The sequence below is a fragment of the Lepidochelys olivacea genome (assembly GCF_965140295.1).
Source record: "Lepidochelys olivacea isolate rLepOli2 genome assembly, chromosome: 7".
In the NCBI taxonomy this organism is placed as follows: Eukaryota; Metazoa; Chordata; order Testudines; family Cheloniidae; genus Lepidochelys; species Lepidochelys olivacea.
Genome location: NC_140417.1, coordinates 34,400,386 through 34,417,842, shown reverse-complemented (window position 1 = coordinate 34,417,842; position 17,457 = coordinate 34,400,386). Strand labels below are relative to the sequence as shown.

The 17,457-nt window shown below is 43.3% G+C and overlaps 1 protein-coding gene across 2 annotated transcripts in view; it reads right to left on the bottom strand.

Moving 5' to 3' along the window:
• Positions 1 to 16,985, bottom strand: part of FAM120A (family with sequence similarity 120 member A) — a 118,044-nt gene extending 101,059 nt beyond the window's left edge. Inside the window, exons 1-2 of one of the 2 annotated variants that reach the window (XM_084633549.1) lie at positions 15,926 to 16,985; positions 7,398 to 7,644 (exon numbers count right to left, since the gene is read on the bottom strand). In XM_084633549.1, the coding sequence (XP_084489675.1) occupies positions 7,398 to 7,644; positions 15,926 to 16,399 (721 nt within the window). In that variant the 5' untranslated portion in view covers positions 16,400 to 16,985. The remainder of the gene's footprint in view (positions 1 to 7,397; positions 7,645 to 15,925) is intronic. The other variant, XM_084633548.1, reaches the window with a different exon arrangement.
• Positions 16,986 to 17,457: the final 472 nt, after the last annotated feature.

The window sequence follows — 17,457 nt, the reverse complement described above, 5'->3', positions numbered from 1 at the left end:
TTTACAAATACGATCTCTGTCCTTCCCATGTGATTGCCTCAAGCTTTAGGCAGCTGCTGTGGGGGGTCATTTACAGGCATAAGCCTGTTTAAGCCCTCCGAGGACTGTAACTCCAGAGATCAGGGCATGTCCCGCCTGGGACAAAATCCCCACTGGGACTCTAACTTCTAACTCCTAACTACACTTAACTACAGTAACTCCTCACTTAAAGTGCTCCCGGTTAATATTGTTTCGTTGTTACGTTGCTGATCAATTAGGGAACATGCTTGTTTAAAGTTGTGCAATGCTCCCTTATAGCATTGTTTGGCAGCTGCCTGCTTTGTCCACGGCTTGCGGACTAGCTACTGGGGACTTGGAACCAGGGTGGACCGGCAGCCACCCTATCAGCTCCCCACTGCCCTAAGGTCCCTGTGCAGCAGCAACCGCCCAGCACGCTACCAACTGCCAGCAGTTCAGCTGTCCCTCTCCTCTCTGCCATGTGCTGCTCCTGCCCTCTGCCTTGGAGCTGCTCTCCAGAGCCTCCAGCTTGCTGTGCACAGGGGATAGGGGGGCTAATGTCATGGTGTCCCCCTCCACCCTGCTCTTGCACCCTGCTTACCCCATCTTCCATAGAGCAGGGGGGGATACACAACAGGACTCAGGAGGGAGGGAGCTTCCTGGCAGCAGCAGCTGCGGTCTCGGCTTGCTGATCTACTTAACAAGGCAATGTACTTAAGAGTGGGGTCCCCTTACCTAATGGAGAAATGTGCCTGCCTCTCTCTCTCTCACACACACACATGCACGGTGTGTGTCTGTCTGTCATGCTGTCTCCCCTCCCTCCATTCGTGCTGCCTTGTAGAGTGTGAGGCTACATTAACAACAATGAGTTAACTCTGGAGGGCTCAGCCAGTTGCTAGTTCATCATTTAGCAGTAAGGCATTCCCTGGGAAATATCCCACCCTCATATACACACACACACACCCCATACATAATCTGATAAAAAAATGTCCCTGGAACCTAATTTCTCCTCCCCCACCCCATTTACATTAATTCTCATGGGGAAACTGGACTCGCTTAACATCGTTTCACTTAAAGTCGCATTTTTCAGGAACATAACTACAAGGTTAAGTGAGGAGTTACTATACTTAACACTAACTACTATAAACAACTATTTACAAAGCCTTAAGGCTCAAAGTCAGAAGAGAGGAAACCTCTAGCCCTTCCTATGCAAGGAAAGGTGCTCCGAGTAACCATCAAGGGTAGTAAGAAGGAACTGAGAGGGTGTAGGCTCGGCAGTGCCTGTTATACCAACACATGAGCGCGGCACTCAAGAGGATGCCACAGCTGGCCCTACTGATACCGCTAAGGAAAAACTCTCCGATGACCAGGCACGTGGGCATGTACACTTCAAGAATGGAATCGACATGAGCAAGCACTTGAAGAAAATGTTGTTACAGAAGGACAATTATTTCAAAGCCTGAAGGTCCTATATTAAGAGCAAAATATTAACTCTGCATTTCCATATTTTTCAAGTCCAACCTTAACTTTGAATTTTCAGATTAATGTAATTATATTATCTAAATTTTAATAGCTGAAGTGTTCTAATTTTTTTCAGAAATAATCTGTATATACTATTCTAAATCTGTCTAAGTTTTATATCTGGAGTCACAACAATTCAGAATACAGAAAGAGCTAGGGTTCATGTGGGAGATGCAGCCTCTACAGAAGTTAATAAGATATCTTCTTAAAGCTTCAACTGAAGACACTTAACTCTGTCTCCCATCCTGGCTGATCCTTTCTGAACTCCATGTGATTCACTTGGATATCTAACAAACTCTACAGCTATCTCCTAATTTAGTTAATACTCCTCATATGACTTCAAGCTAAAACGGACACTTTCCAAAAATAATCGAATACCTATTCATTGTTGCCAATAGAAAAAAACAAATCTGAAGTAACTGGACAAAGCCATTTTGAGATAAGGTTGCTAAAAACTGTTAGGAAACTTTTGTAATACTGAGGACTGTTCTTTTTAAAAGCTCTCATGTTTTCCAAGTGGCCTATCCAATTAGCTTTGAAAACCTTTCCAACAGAAGTCTGCCCTCAGCAAACAATACACATGAGAAATATCAGGCAAATTTGCTTAGTCTGGCAATGCTGGGTGAACAAGAGGTTAACATAAAGAAAAGGAGTACTTGTGACACCTTAGAGACTAACCAATTTATTTGAGCATAAGCTTTCGTGAGCTACAGCTCACTTCATCGGATGCATACTGTGGAAAATACAGAAGACGTTTTTATACACACAAACCATGAAAAAATGGGTGTTTATCACTACAAAGAGGTTAACATAAAATCCTACTTTCAAAAATGTAACTAAGCCACCATCTGAAACTATTCTCTCCCCATATTTTCACTATATTTGCTAATTTTAATATGGGCTAATTTTAAGATAGTTTATTAAGCAATGCAGTTCTACTAATTATTTAGTAAATACTATCTCCGGTCAACTGGTTAGCCTGGGAATGAAAAAGGCTGGCAAGTTAATGACCAAGCTACATGGTCATTTACCAGCTAAACCACTTTAGCAAAGTGGAAAGTTATTTAAATAATTTTGATCTTCCAAAGCACAGTACATTGCAATCAGAAAAAAAGGTTTGAAGAAATGAGAGGAAACAACTTGAATAAAGCAAGAACATGATTCACTGATGACAAAGCAATACATTACAGCATCTGAAAATGGATTTTACAAAGCATGAGAAGAAATCCTTACAGACTCAATTAAATTTAACTATCATAAATGTAGCAACAAAGTATTTTTCCATATTTACTAAGTTTGTAGAAAGCTACAGGCTTAGTCTCTAGTGCTTTCAATATATTTAAAGCAGGATTTTTCAAACTTTTTCACCACTTCTGCTGCTGTGGAAACTGTCGAGCTACAGCACTATTGCTATGCCTCTGAAATGCCATAACGCTTCTTACACTGACGGAAGGGGTTTTCCAATACCACCACTCTGAGTGGTGGTAGTTAGGTCAACGGAAGAATTCTTCTATCAACCTAACTGTATCTACACTGGGTGTTAGGTCAACCTAACTATGGTGCTGAATTTCTCAGAGCCCTGAGCGATGCAGCTAGGTCAAACTAATTTTTCAGTATAGATCAGCCCTTAGCCTTTCTTTCCCATTCACAAATCACATATTGCTGTGGCAACCACAGCAACTATTTACAAGGAAAATTAATATTAGGAAAATAATGTATTTTAGCTGACTTGAGGGAAACCAGTACCTTGCTGTTAGTCACCCTCTCCATACCACGAGAGGATACCCTCTGGATCACAGTTTGAGGACTGCAAACTTTAACAACAACTGCAGAGAAAAAAGCAGTTCAAAATTCTTCAAACTAATCGAACGGAATATCTCACTCCTTACCTGAATGGACAAACTATTTAGTCAACATGCCCATTCAAATCCTTCACTTCCTGCTGAGACTACCATCAAGGAGAGAAATGATATTGTGTGTCCTCACGTGGCCATTAAGAACAACAAGAATATCAAACAGTTTTCATAGAGCAATTACTTCATCGCTACAGACCTCTAGGTCACTGGAGCCAAATTTAAGTCAGGATTAGTAAACCTCAACTCAAGGCTGAAAAATCCACTCAACGTGGACATGTAGGAAGCTTTCCTGGGTGATTCCCATTAACTTCAGCAGGATCGAAGATTTCATTTTAAATAATTATGTTTCTAGCCCTTGGGCCTGATACTCAACCGTCATGCCTCCTTGTGTCAATCTGCTTAACTCTGTCCACTTGTAATCAAACTGCTATAATAAATATATGCACATGATCATTTCTCAAGTATAGGATTTTTAAATAAAATTTAAGATAACTAGTAGAAGATGCAGCTGCACTTAAGTACTTATGTCTGATATATCACACATAGAAGACAGTACAAATTATGAAATGTACCTGAAGTTCTTTTACCGAAACAAAAAACAAAAACAATAAAACAACCCTGTTGTTTGAGAAATAGCATGTGAATGAGTAATTAGATTTCTTATACTGCATACGCACAATGGGGAAGAGATTAAGGTTACACAAGCAACCTTAGCTCCGCTGTTTCCTGATCTGGGTGCTTAACTATGCAACCTCAATTTTTTTCCCCATTTTTATGACATCTACTACTTTTTTTTTTTTAAATAAAAAGGTTAGACATCAATTAAAAACATTGTCCAATACAAGGAGTGCACTAAATAAGAGCCCCTTACCTCACACTGTGCTTAGTTTTCCACTGACCAAGGTTCACACAAGGTTTTCAAGTATACAAGTCAACACTTACTGAGTAGGTCCAAACTCCCACTGTTTTCGAGTTGGATCAGACGTCGTTAAGTGCACACACTACCCAAAACAGGATGTCCCTGGCAGCATCTTAACTACCCAATATCTGAGGCACTCTCCTTCCTACAATAAGCAGCTAAATTAAACCTGAACAATACAAACTGTGCTCCCTAATTAAGAGAAAACTTCAGGAGGAGATTGCAAAAAATCATACCCACACACCCATCACAAAGTCTGATTTTTAAACCCCCAAAATTGATCCAAACACTTTGCTGAAATACTCAAAAGCACTTCCCTGCCAAGTTTCAACTTTTTAACCCCAGCCATTTTTTTTTTTTTTTTATAAGAAAGTTCACCATTTGTCTTCACTGTGTTCATACTCAGTAATGGTGGAGCCTCTCTCACCCTCAAAGTTTTAAGAGCTATTCACCTTTGGGTAGCACCGGGTATAGAAACCTTCAGCCCAAAAGGTGAACTTTAACAGGGAACTAGCAACACAGACTAAAAACAGAAACACTAAGGGCTTGTCTAAACATGGAAATTGACTAGCATAACTATATAGTGAAATTATTCCACTGTGGTTATGCTGGTATAACTCTCCTATTCTGACACACTACTCTGAAATAAGTGACTTTATTCTGATATAACAGTAATTTATTCTGGAATAATTATAATTGCTGTTTAAGATACTATCTTAATTGTAATTATTCCAGAATAGAGTGTTCTCACAGGGGAGTTATACTAGCATAGCCACAGTAGAATAATTATACCACTACAGCAGAGCCGGTTATTTTCTCTGTGTAGACAAGCCCTTAGGCATCCTTAACACTAAGTGATGCCTTCAACCCATCTATGAGGTTTAGAGGACACCTGCAGACCACATGAGCCAAGCCTGAGACATCTGTCAAGACATGCAGCCCACCTATAGTTTTATTCAGGTTACGTAAGATGTGCTGCTTTTAAACATTTAGCAGATTACATACAACTTTAACTGTATTTAAGATTGATTAAAATTACACACTATCTTTCAAGAACAAGTAGTATCTCAAAATACTGAGATGACTTTAGTGACACTATGCCCAAATAAACGAACAACCCTTCCTATAAAACTTTACAAAAGTTTAATTATTTATAGTACTGCAGTGCCTAAATTCAGTAACATGAATTACAATATTCAATGACAAACAGCATAGTACTGATAAGCCTGAAGAATCCTACAGTTCAAGTGCCCAGAGTTCATATAGAATCTTTTCTACAGCTACATCACTCAGACTCCAAAAAATAAGAAAACAATAAAATCAGTCAGGATGTTAGCTCAATGGTTATTCAAGGTCTGAACCAATACAAAGCAAGCCACAAAAATACCTGGTAACTTTTTTTGTTTCAACAGGCTTGTTTTATAAATAAGCTTCAGTGGAATATACTTCAAAAAGCTTACAAGCCATTCAAAACATTAAATCACAGAAAGACAAGGTTTTCTCTGCTAAAAACAAATTTTAAGGACTATTTTGTTATTTAAAGTGTCAGTTTAGACAGATTCTAGCAACAGCAATACCAACCACCGCCCACATAAAACTCCTAGCATCACTAGTTGTTTTACCAGTACTTCATATTAATAACAATTTATCAATTTGGGGAGTGGTGGTGATAACTATTCTTGACACGGAAAGAAAACATGAACTAACATGACCAGAAATCTTATCTATTTCCTGCATGATCCCACTGCAAGTCTTTTTTGAATCACTCACTGCTGTATGGTTCTTTCCATTCTTATGTAAAAGGATTTCACTTTTTAGTGGGGAAAATATTAGCCTTGACAAAGTGTGTGTGTGTCTGTGTATGAATTTTAGTGTTTACTAGAGCACTGGCATGTCAAGGGAGTAATACATAGCCCTTTTCATCTACAGATTTCAAAGCACTTGAAGTATTATACTCATTTTACAGTGAGAAAGAACTAAAGTAAAGAGGTTATGCGATTCGTCCAAGGTCACTCAGCAAGTCAATGGGAAAGGTGGAAATAGAATCCAAGTCTCTCAGCCTAGTCTGGTGCTCTATCCAACATACCATGATGGAAAACATGTATTCAATAGTTTTTTTGCCCAGACAGAATTTAGGATACCAGTCTATGTAAGTTTTATTCTTTGGAGGTCGCCCATAGAAAACCTCAGTGCTGCAATGGTACTAGTGATACAGTAATTGGCAAATCTGTAATAGAACAAAGTGCTAGAATGGTGTGGGCAGTACTGTGCTGCTAAAAGTGACATCTTTCAGATGAGACATGGAACTGAGGTCTTCACTAGTTGGGCTCATTAAAGATCTCATGGCATGTATCATCAGAGGCAGGAGAGTGTCCTAGCCAAACTCTAGCTGAGATAGTTACATACTGCATACTAATACTTCCCTGCAGTTTCAATTAAATACAATACTTTTCAGTTCTGGACATAAATTGTCCTGTAGTGAAACGGTTGCTCGGACCCACCTCAGTGACAGAGAAGTGATCCAGGCAGCTGAGGCACTAATGCTTGTACAACACTCATATCTGAGATAAAAAGTACATTGGAAGTGCAAGATACCTACACAATTCAACATTTTTAGCATGAATGGATAGACTACACAAGTACATCTATCTGAAAACTTACTAAGACAAACCATGGTTATTAAAATAGAGCTTAAATACAGTGTATTTATATGACTGAAGCTGTCTAAAAACTTTGTTCCCATTCATGAAGTAAAATGCTTTGGCTAGTGAGAGCTTTTGCAGAACTCCTACTTTATTTCCATAAAAGATTTGCATTACTCTTTTCACAATCTTTTTAGCTATTCACAGAGCATTTCTCTCAACTCAAAAGTTGATTGCATTCACAGACATGCACAAGTTAGTGCCACAAGGAACCTAAAGCTGCAGTGAGTATGGAGTGACAGAATATAATAGCTCAAAAACAATGGAAAGGGAAACAGGTCACACAAGGAAAGAGCTTTGTTAAAGATATTATACACATACATCTTTTACAAATCATTTATTGTAAATATAAATTGTACGTTTCACAAGTCACAATATGTAAAATTCTCTTACTTAACCTACCTAACAGAGCAGCAAAAATAGGAAAACGGTTTGGATTCAGGTCCAGTTGCTTGGCAACTTCATGCATCAGATATTGGCTTGTTGTGAGACTTTTCCCATTACGGCTCAGTTTTAGGGCATGGGCACTGAAATAGTAAGGGATGTTGCACAATGCATAATCGGAGTCATATGCAACCAAACCATGGAAACCTTTTTCTCTGCAGAAAGCGATTACTTCTTGATGGTGATCCTCAATGCTCTGTGCAACCTATAAAAGAAGAGAAAAAAGCATTAACAGTCTTTTTCATATTTAGCATGATACACTGAGATCCATAAAGAAGAACCTGAACATTTGGAGTTAAGTGTAGAATAAAACAGAGATCCAAAGAACGCATTTTGAGCAGAGATTTCAAACACTGCTATAGGTAGCATGTTGCGAAAACACTAAGATCTGAAAGGTATTCAGACAGAAGTGATACTACTTAAAGATAGCTCAGTATTATTGTATTATATTACATTTTAACATTTTTTCACAATATACACATACACTACTACACCAGTCAATATTAGTCAACTTACGGAAAAAAGATTCTCAAGGATGTACTTTCCTAGCCACTGAAAGAACTAGAACAGATTGGTCCCAACAGAGGCCAACCTAATTACAGAAGGTTCAAGTAAGTCAAATAAAGACCAACTTCTGACATTGGAAATAAGTAAACTTCCTGATCAGACGACAAGGGTCTTGTGTAATAATAATTTTAAAAATAGATAAGAATCCAACACTCCACAGTCTGCCCTTCCACACACTGAACTTCCAATGACTGCAACAAGTTATAGGAACCACAACTGCAATATCAAGCCCCCCAAAAAATTAAAAAAAATAAAACACTGTGTTTATGAAAACTTACTCCTTTGTCCTCTGCTGCTACCTACATCCCAAACTATTAGTCAGTGATTTTGAAAAATGCCGAAAGCTTTCATGCTGGTACAACTTGGCCCCACAAGCATCTGAATTTAAAAGTAAAACGCCTTGACCCAAGAAAAATAGCAAACACGAGGGTAAAACAACAGTTCAATTCACCACAATACATATGTTTATATAGTTATAAACTTAGACTTAGTGATAAATTAACCAAATTTACGAGTTAGTTTGTAAGATGTTTGGGACACAGGAAGTCTTTTTGTTCTGTGTTTCTACAGCACCTAGCACAATAGGGTCCTGGTCCATGACCAGGTCTCCTATGCAGTATGATAACACATAGAACTATTATGATTATTTATTTTAAGAAAAGGAGTACTTGTGGCACCTTAGAGACTAACCAATTTATTTGAGCATGAGCTTTCGTGAGCTACAGCTCACTTCATCGGATGCTCACGAAAGCTCATGCTCAAATAAATTGGTTAGTCTCTAAGGTGCCACAAGTACTCCTTTTCTTTTTGCGAATACAGACTAACACGGCTGTTACTCTGAAACCTGTCATAATAGTTCTATCACTCTTCTGTCAAATCAGAATAGTTTAAACTAACACTTGATTACTTAGTAAAAAAGAAGCTTTAGTTCTAAAAGCAAATTTAAAAAGTTGTTTGAACAAAGCCCTTGTGCTCTGAATATTATTCCATATTATCTGCATGTAATACAGTCACATTGTATTGATCTTCTATTGATTTTCAAGCTTCTGGTAAGGATACCCCAGTATAAGTTCAGATTTCCACATGTAACTTCATGATTGACTCATATTTAGAAACCATGACTTGAGTTACTGGACAGTCAACATCTCACTCAGTATTTTGTTGAAATAGCCAATTTAAAGTTTGCTAAAACGTACAATTTTCTTAAAACTTTTACCTAGTTTTTTCGGGAAACTATGTTTGGTGTATTTGTTAAGTATCAAGGGAAGAGGAAAAAGTTATTCTCTTCTATGTCTCACTTTCTATCTTCATCTTTTAACTCCATGTCAAAGTTATCCTGATTAACAATCTGCATTTAAGGTCAATGGTGCACAAAGCTTCTCAATGCATTCCCTTGCTTCTCAAAGTACCAATCACAAAGGTAACATCTTAAGAGTCATTTCATAAGTATCTAATTAGTTACATCACCATCCGGTGTGATATGCGTGGCTGTTTTGTTCATGTCCAAGATAAGTTTGAAAAACTCTCTGTGGCAGGTTATCAAGTTGTCAGAGATGACTGTGGTCACTCCAAAAAAAAAAAAATAAAAATAAAGCAAGCAAGAGTTCAAAAATCAGATCTATAAAATGTTTTAAATTGGGAAGGTTACTAGCACAATTTTTATGACAAATTTAATAGAGTTAATCTTAAATCCTAGCATTGTGCACATGGGCTCATATTACTGAACAACTGTGTTTAAGTAACACAAATAATTGAGCAGTTATACGATGAAGAGCTGCAATGGCTGCCTGTCAAGGTACAGCGAACTTCCAACTTTACCAAAATCCAAACCAGATACAAGGGCCACAAAACGGTATAAAAAGCTAGAGATAAACAGTCTAAAAGTTGTACAAATCAAACTAGTTGGAACATGCATGTTATGCCAAAAAAAGCACAAAGGTGAAAATCAGAAATAATCTGGGGGAAAAAAAAAGCAATGCAACTTGAAACAATTTTCAGTGCTTAAAAAGGCAAAAAATTAAGTTTAAATCTAAGTCATGTGTAAATGATGCCAGAACAGAAAAAGAGAAAATAAACAGTAAATCTTAAATTGACACACACGGAAAAGAAAATGAGGTTCTGCCAAAGCACTAACAATGCTAGGTCCGTGCACTGCTTAATCATTTAAATTCTAACAAACGTGCTTGGCATAAAAACAAGTTTCTGTTTCATGAATTACACTTCTTTCAATGGACAACAAAGAAAAGCTCATGACGAAAATAAGGATCTGTAGACCATTTAATATGTCAGAGAAACCTGTTTTAGCTTATGTTGTGCTGCAGTAATCTACAAAGCTTTTAAAACTGCTCTGGATGGGAAGTATTTACATTTTTCTTAACACAATAAACTGAGCTAATGGACAGTCTGTAAGAGTTCAGAGAGGCCTAACATCAAATGTTTCAAATAAGATTACTGAAGATGAGTTCATATTTAAAACTTGTTACCAATATTCTCAAAACTAGTCTTCTTGAAACACCAAAATAAAATAAGACATTCCATTCTGCAGTGAGATTTTATTGCATTATGCACAGGCAAAAAAAATTAAACATGCAAGTTCAATTTACTCTTGCCCACCCAGAACGTTGCCAGAAACTGTGGGGGTAAGTAGAAGGTGAAGGGGTTTGGGATAAGGGTTAAAGAGGAGAAAAGTACATTTGAGAACTATAAAATAGAACACCTGAACTTTGATCAATAAAAGAAAATAATATAGGAGAACAAAAAAGAAGCTAATTTTGAATTAAAAAAATATATATTTTGAAAATAAATTATTAATAAAAGCAGGAAGTTTATGGTCTAATCTTAAAATTATCTATATATACTATCTACACAGCATCCTAGTTGGTTATATAAACTGATCATCTATTTGGATTACTAACAAATTCTCCCCATTTCACAGTTTAAAGAAACAGAGCAATACAGAGCTGCCTTCCATCTCTAGGTCAGCAATTTGAATCTCTCCAACATTGGCAGTGACTAAAAAAGGATTGTTCTTTGATAACTTCCAAGTGCTTTGGTGAGGTAAATCCAGCTCCCCAAGGAACATGTGTCCACAAAACACACCACAACTGATCCCTTAGTCACAATCTCAGCAAAAAGGCCAAGGATTCAATAAGTATGAACTGTACTCTCCCCACTAAAGTTGGTTCCTCCAGGACAAGTTGTAGGCATATTGGCAGGGCACTACAGAGAAACTCATGCCACAGTTCTTCTTTTTTGTGAACAGCCACAAAGCTGACAAATTCAGCAACTTCACATACATTAAATGTACTAAAAAAATAGAAACAACACACAAATCCAGTTTACATATTGCTTAAGTGACTATCGTTATGTCTACATTAGAGATCCTACAGCAGCACCGCTGCACCGCTGTAAAGTCTACTGTGTAGCTGCTCTAAGCTGACAGGAGAGAGCTCTCCCATCAACATAATTAAACCACCCCCAACAACAGGCAGTAGCTATGTTGGCAGGAGAGCATCTTCTGCCAACATAATGCTGTCCACACCAGCGCTTGTCCATGAAACTTATGTCAGTCAGTGGTGTGTTTTTTCACACCCCTGACCAACAAAAGTGATAGTGTAGATATAGTCAGCTACTAACAGCTAGTTAAAACTTATTACTAATTTGCTGCATGTTAATCAATGACAAAACTATCCATTTCATCTATAAAAAAAGGCAGGAAAAAACCTTTATTTTACTGCGGGAAATCCTCAAGTTTCTGGGGCTAAGAGGCAAAAAATATTCTTCAGAACCGAGAATTTGTACATTATACACCCTGACATCAGATCAGAGTATCCATTTAAACAATAGCAAAAGCATCATGAAGGAGTTCCAGAAATTAAGGAGTTAAACAAAAAAACCTCTTAATATCTATTTCATGAAAAGACAACAGCACATATTACACTATAACAATAATTTCACATCAGACTTGATACTTCCACAAGGTGATCTTTAATGTCCTTTTATTTAGAAAGCATTAAAAATATTTTTTCAAGCTGCAAAAACAGATTAATATAATCACATTACATAACCAGACTTGAACTAATCATTCAAGTTCTTAGAGAAATCATACAAAAATCAAACTATTTCATGCTGGCCAGGTACAGCATAAGAAAAAGAATAGCTGCCATCATGACAAAAGTAACCAATGACGAAAAAAGGACTTTAACTTTATATAAATGTCAGGCCTCAGTGTTTTGCAGTACATAACAGACTCTTGTGAAAGAGAGAGTTTCTACCCTGAGGGATTTCTAGTTATATGCCACATCTGACTAACACAGGAAGGCGAAATCTCACTTCTCCTGTTAGTTGCAAGCTCTCATACAAATAAAAATTAAATGTACATACATACATACAAGAACACGACAATCATTCACACTAACCTGTCAGTAATAGTAACACATTGTATGTCTGTCATTCCTGTTAACCAATCACTACACTAGATACATTAACCCAGAGAGTTATAAAATTTCTTACCAGCTACAATGGGATCAAGGGGTGGGACTTCCACTATCAGCTTAGGCTGAGCTGTAGCTGCCTCTAAAATGTAGGATATTTTTTAACACTGAGCCTTTCAACCTTAAGTGCCAGATGGAAAATAAAATGGTAAGTTTTCCTCTGTGACTAAGGTCTCACTGAACCTCACAAAATTCCAGAAAATAAGTTATTTTGTTGTTTCTCCCTTTTGCTGAACACTGAAAAACTTAACCAAAAGATCGCTTCTTCAAAACCCTGTCAAGAAAGCAATCTATACGAAACTTGCCCTGACCTCAAAGTTATCCTTTGGCCCAGTTACAGCTGTGGTGTAATCTGCCAAAACGGACAGTACAAAAGCCGAATAATGTTAAGCTCCAATTACTGATCAGTGGCACAACTCTGAAGGTCACATAATATTTACTGTGCTACAGAAGTAATAGACAAAGTTGGCAACTAGTTAGTATGTATTCCAACTTCTGCTCTTTTCTCCTTAGTGGACGTTTAAAGAAATAATTCCTGGAATTTTCATTCCAGGCTTCAGCTACAAAATTTTCTTTTGCAATATCCATTAAATATGTGTCAAAAATAAATTACTGCAAGATTACTACAAATCTGGAAAGCAGGATAAAAGTATATAAAATGTTTTGCAAACTTTATCTCTTGGATGCTAGAGTACAAAGATTATAATGAAGCCTCAAAGACATTCCCTCCTGCAGTCAAAACTATCAGCAAATTTACACTTGTTTGAAATAAAAACAGTTGTAAACTACAGCTGCATAACTATATGTTAAGCAGTTCTAGTTTACAAGAAAAATAGGTTATGACACTACTTTGTGTTAATCAATTATTTTAGAATAATGGATTAATTAGTTTAAACTACTTGAAACCCCTTTATGGAAGTATTCTGGGCCTCTTTATATTTGACAAGTTATTTTTAGCTTTTTACCATAGATTCTGAACATCTACATTTTAGCCTCTGATAATGCACTTCATTTAGTCAAAACATCTTCAGTTTAAATGCAAATTAACATCTTGCCTCATGGTAGAACTTGTTGCTGGCCTATCAGGTACAATACAACTTTATAGACTTTTTAGTAACTGTTGTTTTATAATGCCCATTTAAACTCTTGGCAAAAAATATGTAATACTGCACATTAGTCTCTAAGGTGCCACAAGTACTCCTTTTCTTTTTGCAAAAATTTAGAGTATATTGTTACCTGTGGAGAAAATTAGCTAAGTGTGTTTCTAAGAAGAGGGAACTCAGGGCAGGAAGGGACATTTTACAAGTCAGATACATGAATGGAACAATGGCCCCCAAAAGAACATGGAGGCAGAGGATCTAGCACAGAATACTGCACCCAGTTTTAAAGCAAAAGACACTACGCAAATGTATATATAAACAAGACTGTCAGCTTATCAGCATTTGGAGGATGATACCTGCAAATTCACTGTCACCCTACAAAACACTATCATCAGCCACATTTGATGGGTGAGTAGGACTCTCTGGTTTCTACCCCAAGAGGACATGAAGGGGAGTAGGGAAAGAAGAGTGGAGAAGAGAATATACAAATGAAGGGGTAGAGACTACAACAGAAAGGGGAAATAAGGACAGACACCCCCAGCCATAAAAATAAAATAAAAGGAAGAAAGATGGGAAGAAGGACAAATAATATAAAATGCACCGAAAGAAGTGAAAACGGGTAAAAGGAAAACCGGGGAAAGCAACATAACTAGTCCTGTCTTTGAAACCATTAAGTTGTTTCTATACCCCATTCTGAAGACATGCTGAAACTGTAATTTTCCTCTCTGTAGCCCATTTGGGCAGTTCGCCTGGGAAGGGACTCTCCCCGGATGCTGTAAATCACCCTCATTTTGCTTCCACAGGCTGACAGGTACGTATAAATAGAAAATCCCAGCGGAGATTGAGGACACCCGGGTGCTCACTACACCCTCCCCTCTGCCTGCTAAGGGCACCCTGCAGCTCCCAGGCGGCAGCGAGGCTAGTTAGTTTTGCTCCAGCCTCAGGGAGTCCGCGGAGAAGGCAGCGGCAGCAGCATAAACTTTGGCCGCGTTCAGTTGTGCAGCTGCCGCTGGACAGTGGAGGCCGCTCCCAGGGAGCTCGCCGAACCTCCTCTCCCCACCCGAGCCGCCAGGTTTCGACGACATTTTGCGGATATGGGAATACATGATTCTCCCTCCCCTCTCTGAACCCGGTACGGACATTACCGGGAGGGCAATTCTGCTGCCATCTTAGAGCCCTACCCCTCCCCAACCTCTCCAGGCCGTAGCGCCGGGAATTGGCCAGAGGGACTGGAGACAGCGGCAAGAGGGGGCGCTGGTGCCATGGTGGGGGTCCAAGGGGCGCAGCGAGAGGGGGCGCTGGTGCCATGGTGGAGATGGGGGGGCAAGGGGCGCAGCGAGAGGGGGCGCTGGTGCCATGGTGGAGATGGGGGGGCAAGGGGCGCAGCGAGAGGGGGCGCTGGTGCCATGGTGGAGATGGGGGGGGCAAGGGGCGCAGCGAGAGGGGGCGCTGGTGCCATGGTGGAGATGGGGGGGCAAGGGGCGCAGCGAGAGGGGGCGCTGGTGCCATGGTGGAGATGGGGGGGGCAAGGGGCGCAGCGAGAGGGGGCGCTGGTGCCATGGTGGAGATGGGGGGGCAAGGGGCGCAGCGAGAGGGGGCGCTGGTGCCATGGTGGAGATGGGGGGGCAAGGGGCGCAGCGAGAGGGGGCGCTGGTGCCATGGTGGAGATGGGGGGGCAAGGGGCGCAGCGAGAGGGGGCGCTGGTGCCATGGTGGAGATGGGGGGGGCAAGGGGCGCAGCGAGAGGGGGCGCTGGTGCCATGGTGGAGATGGGGGGGCAAGGGGCGCAGCGAGAGGGGGCGCTGGTGCCATGGTGGAGATGGGGGGGCAAGGGGCGCAGCGAGAGGGGGCGCTGGTGCCATGGTGGAGATGGGGGGGGCAAGGGGCGCGGCGAGAGGGGGCGCTGGTGCCATGACGGAGATGGGGGGGCAAGGGGCGCGGCGAGAGGGGGCGCTGGTGCCATGGGGGGGGCAAGGGGCGCGGCGAGAGGGGGCGCTGGTGCCATGACGGAGATGGGGGGGCAAGGGGCGCGGCGAGAGGGGGCGCTGGTGCCATGGGGGGGGCAAGGGGCGCGGCGAGAGGGGGCGCTGGTGCCATGACGGAGATGGGGGGGCAAGGGGCGCGGCGAGAGGGGGCGCTGGTGCCATGGTGGAGATGGGGGTGGCAAGGGGCGCGGCGAGAGGGCGCGCTGGTGCCCTGGTGGAGAACGGGGGAAAAGGGGCGCAGCGAGAGGGGGCGCTGGTGCCCTGGTGGGAGAGGCCGAGGAGCGCGGCGGGCGGGGGCGCTGGCAGCCTGGCCGGGGGAGGCCGCTGGGCCCCGTTGCTCACCTTGATGTGGAAGCGGATGAGGGCCAGGCGGATGCAGTGCGCCATGCAGACGGGCGGCAGGAACCAGACTTTGGGCGGCGGGGTGCCCTTGTTCTGGACGTGGCTGACGATCTGCTGCGCGGTCTGGCGCTCGTTGCCCTGGCGCTTCACCCACTCGTGGAGCCGGGCCTTCTCCAGGGCCCCGTTGAAGAAGACGAAGAGCTCGATGTTGCCGTTGAAGCAGGCCTTGGCCAACGCCGCCAGGTAGCCCAGCATGTGGTTCCATTGCCCGCCGCTCACCCAGTCCGTGTAGAAGCCGCCGTAGAGCCGGTGCAGGCAGTTGTCGGCGTCGATGAGGAGGCGCAGCGGGGTCTGAGGGGGCCGTTGGCGGCCCCCACCCACGAGGCTGCCCCGGGCCAGTTTCTGCAGCTCCACGGGCACCACGGCGCTGGGGCAGTGCTTCTCGATGTAGTCCTGGAATCCCTGCACTCCCATGGCGAGGACGGGCGGGCGGCGGCGGCGGCGGGTGAGCGCAGGCCCGGCGGCGGGGTCTGGGTGCTGGCCGGGCGATGGGCTGTGGCTGGAGTTGCGGGCGGGGTGGGAGCGGTGGAGCCGGTGGGGGCGCTGCTGCTGGAGGTGGCCGTTCAGGGGGGAGTTGTGTGGATTAGTTGGGGGCTCATGGCAGCTGCGGCCGCCATGTGCTGCTCTCACAGAGCCATGGCTCAGGGACCCGGGCTGCTGCCGCTGCGGCTCCTACTGCCGGGGGGAGGGGGAGCGGCACCGCGCGCAGGAAGCCACCCCGCCGCCGCCGCCGCCTGCAGCAGGGAGAGCGGAACAGGCGGGACTTGGCGGCGGCCCCCGCTGCCACTCACGGGCCCGGCGCGCCGCGCACACAGTGGCCTCAGGGGCAGCACCCGGGGGGCCGGGCCGCGAGCGCGCCCCACCGACCCGGCCTCTTCCAGCGAGACGGCACCCTTGCTCTGCGGCCGCGGCACTCAGGCAGCGCGGCCTGGGCGGCCAGGCAGGGCTGTTGCATAACCCAAGCATGCGCCCTACGGACGAGCGAGAGAGCAGGCGGGCGGGGGCCACTACGCAGAGGGGCTTGGAAGTTGCTGGGGGGCGGCAGACGAACCGCGTGACGTGGGCGGGGGGCTGGAAGAGAGAGCAGGAGAGGGGCTCTGTGGAGGGAGGCTGGAAAGGGGCGGGGGTGTGGAGGACTGGGGGGGGGGAGGAGAAGGAGAATGGCGGGGCGTGCTACAAAGCCGCCTCCAAGCAGAAGCTCTGCCCCGCTGGGCACGATGGCAGCGCTTGGGCAGCAGGCCGTGCCAGTGAAATGTGGTCGGGCGCGTTCAGGACGGGAGGAGCCAACCCTCCGTGCAGGAGCCCACTGGGTGCTGTTGCAGCCCCAGAGCTGGGCGGGGGGAGGTGCTGGGTGAGAGGCACCCAGCCCGCTGGCCTCCCCCTCGGGCTTGGCTCCAGCGTTGCAGGAAGTCTTACACATTGACACCCGCCCAGAAGAGCGGGCTCCATGTGGGAGCTCCACGGCGCTGTTC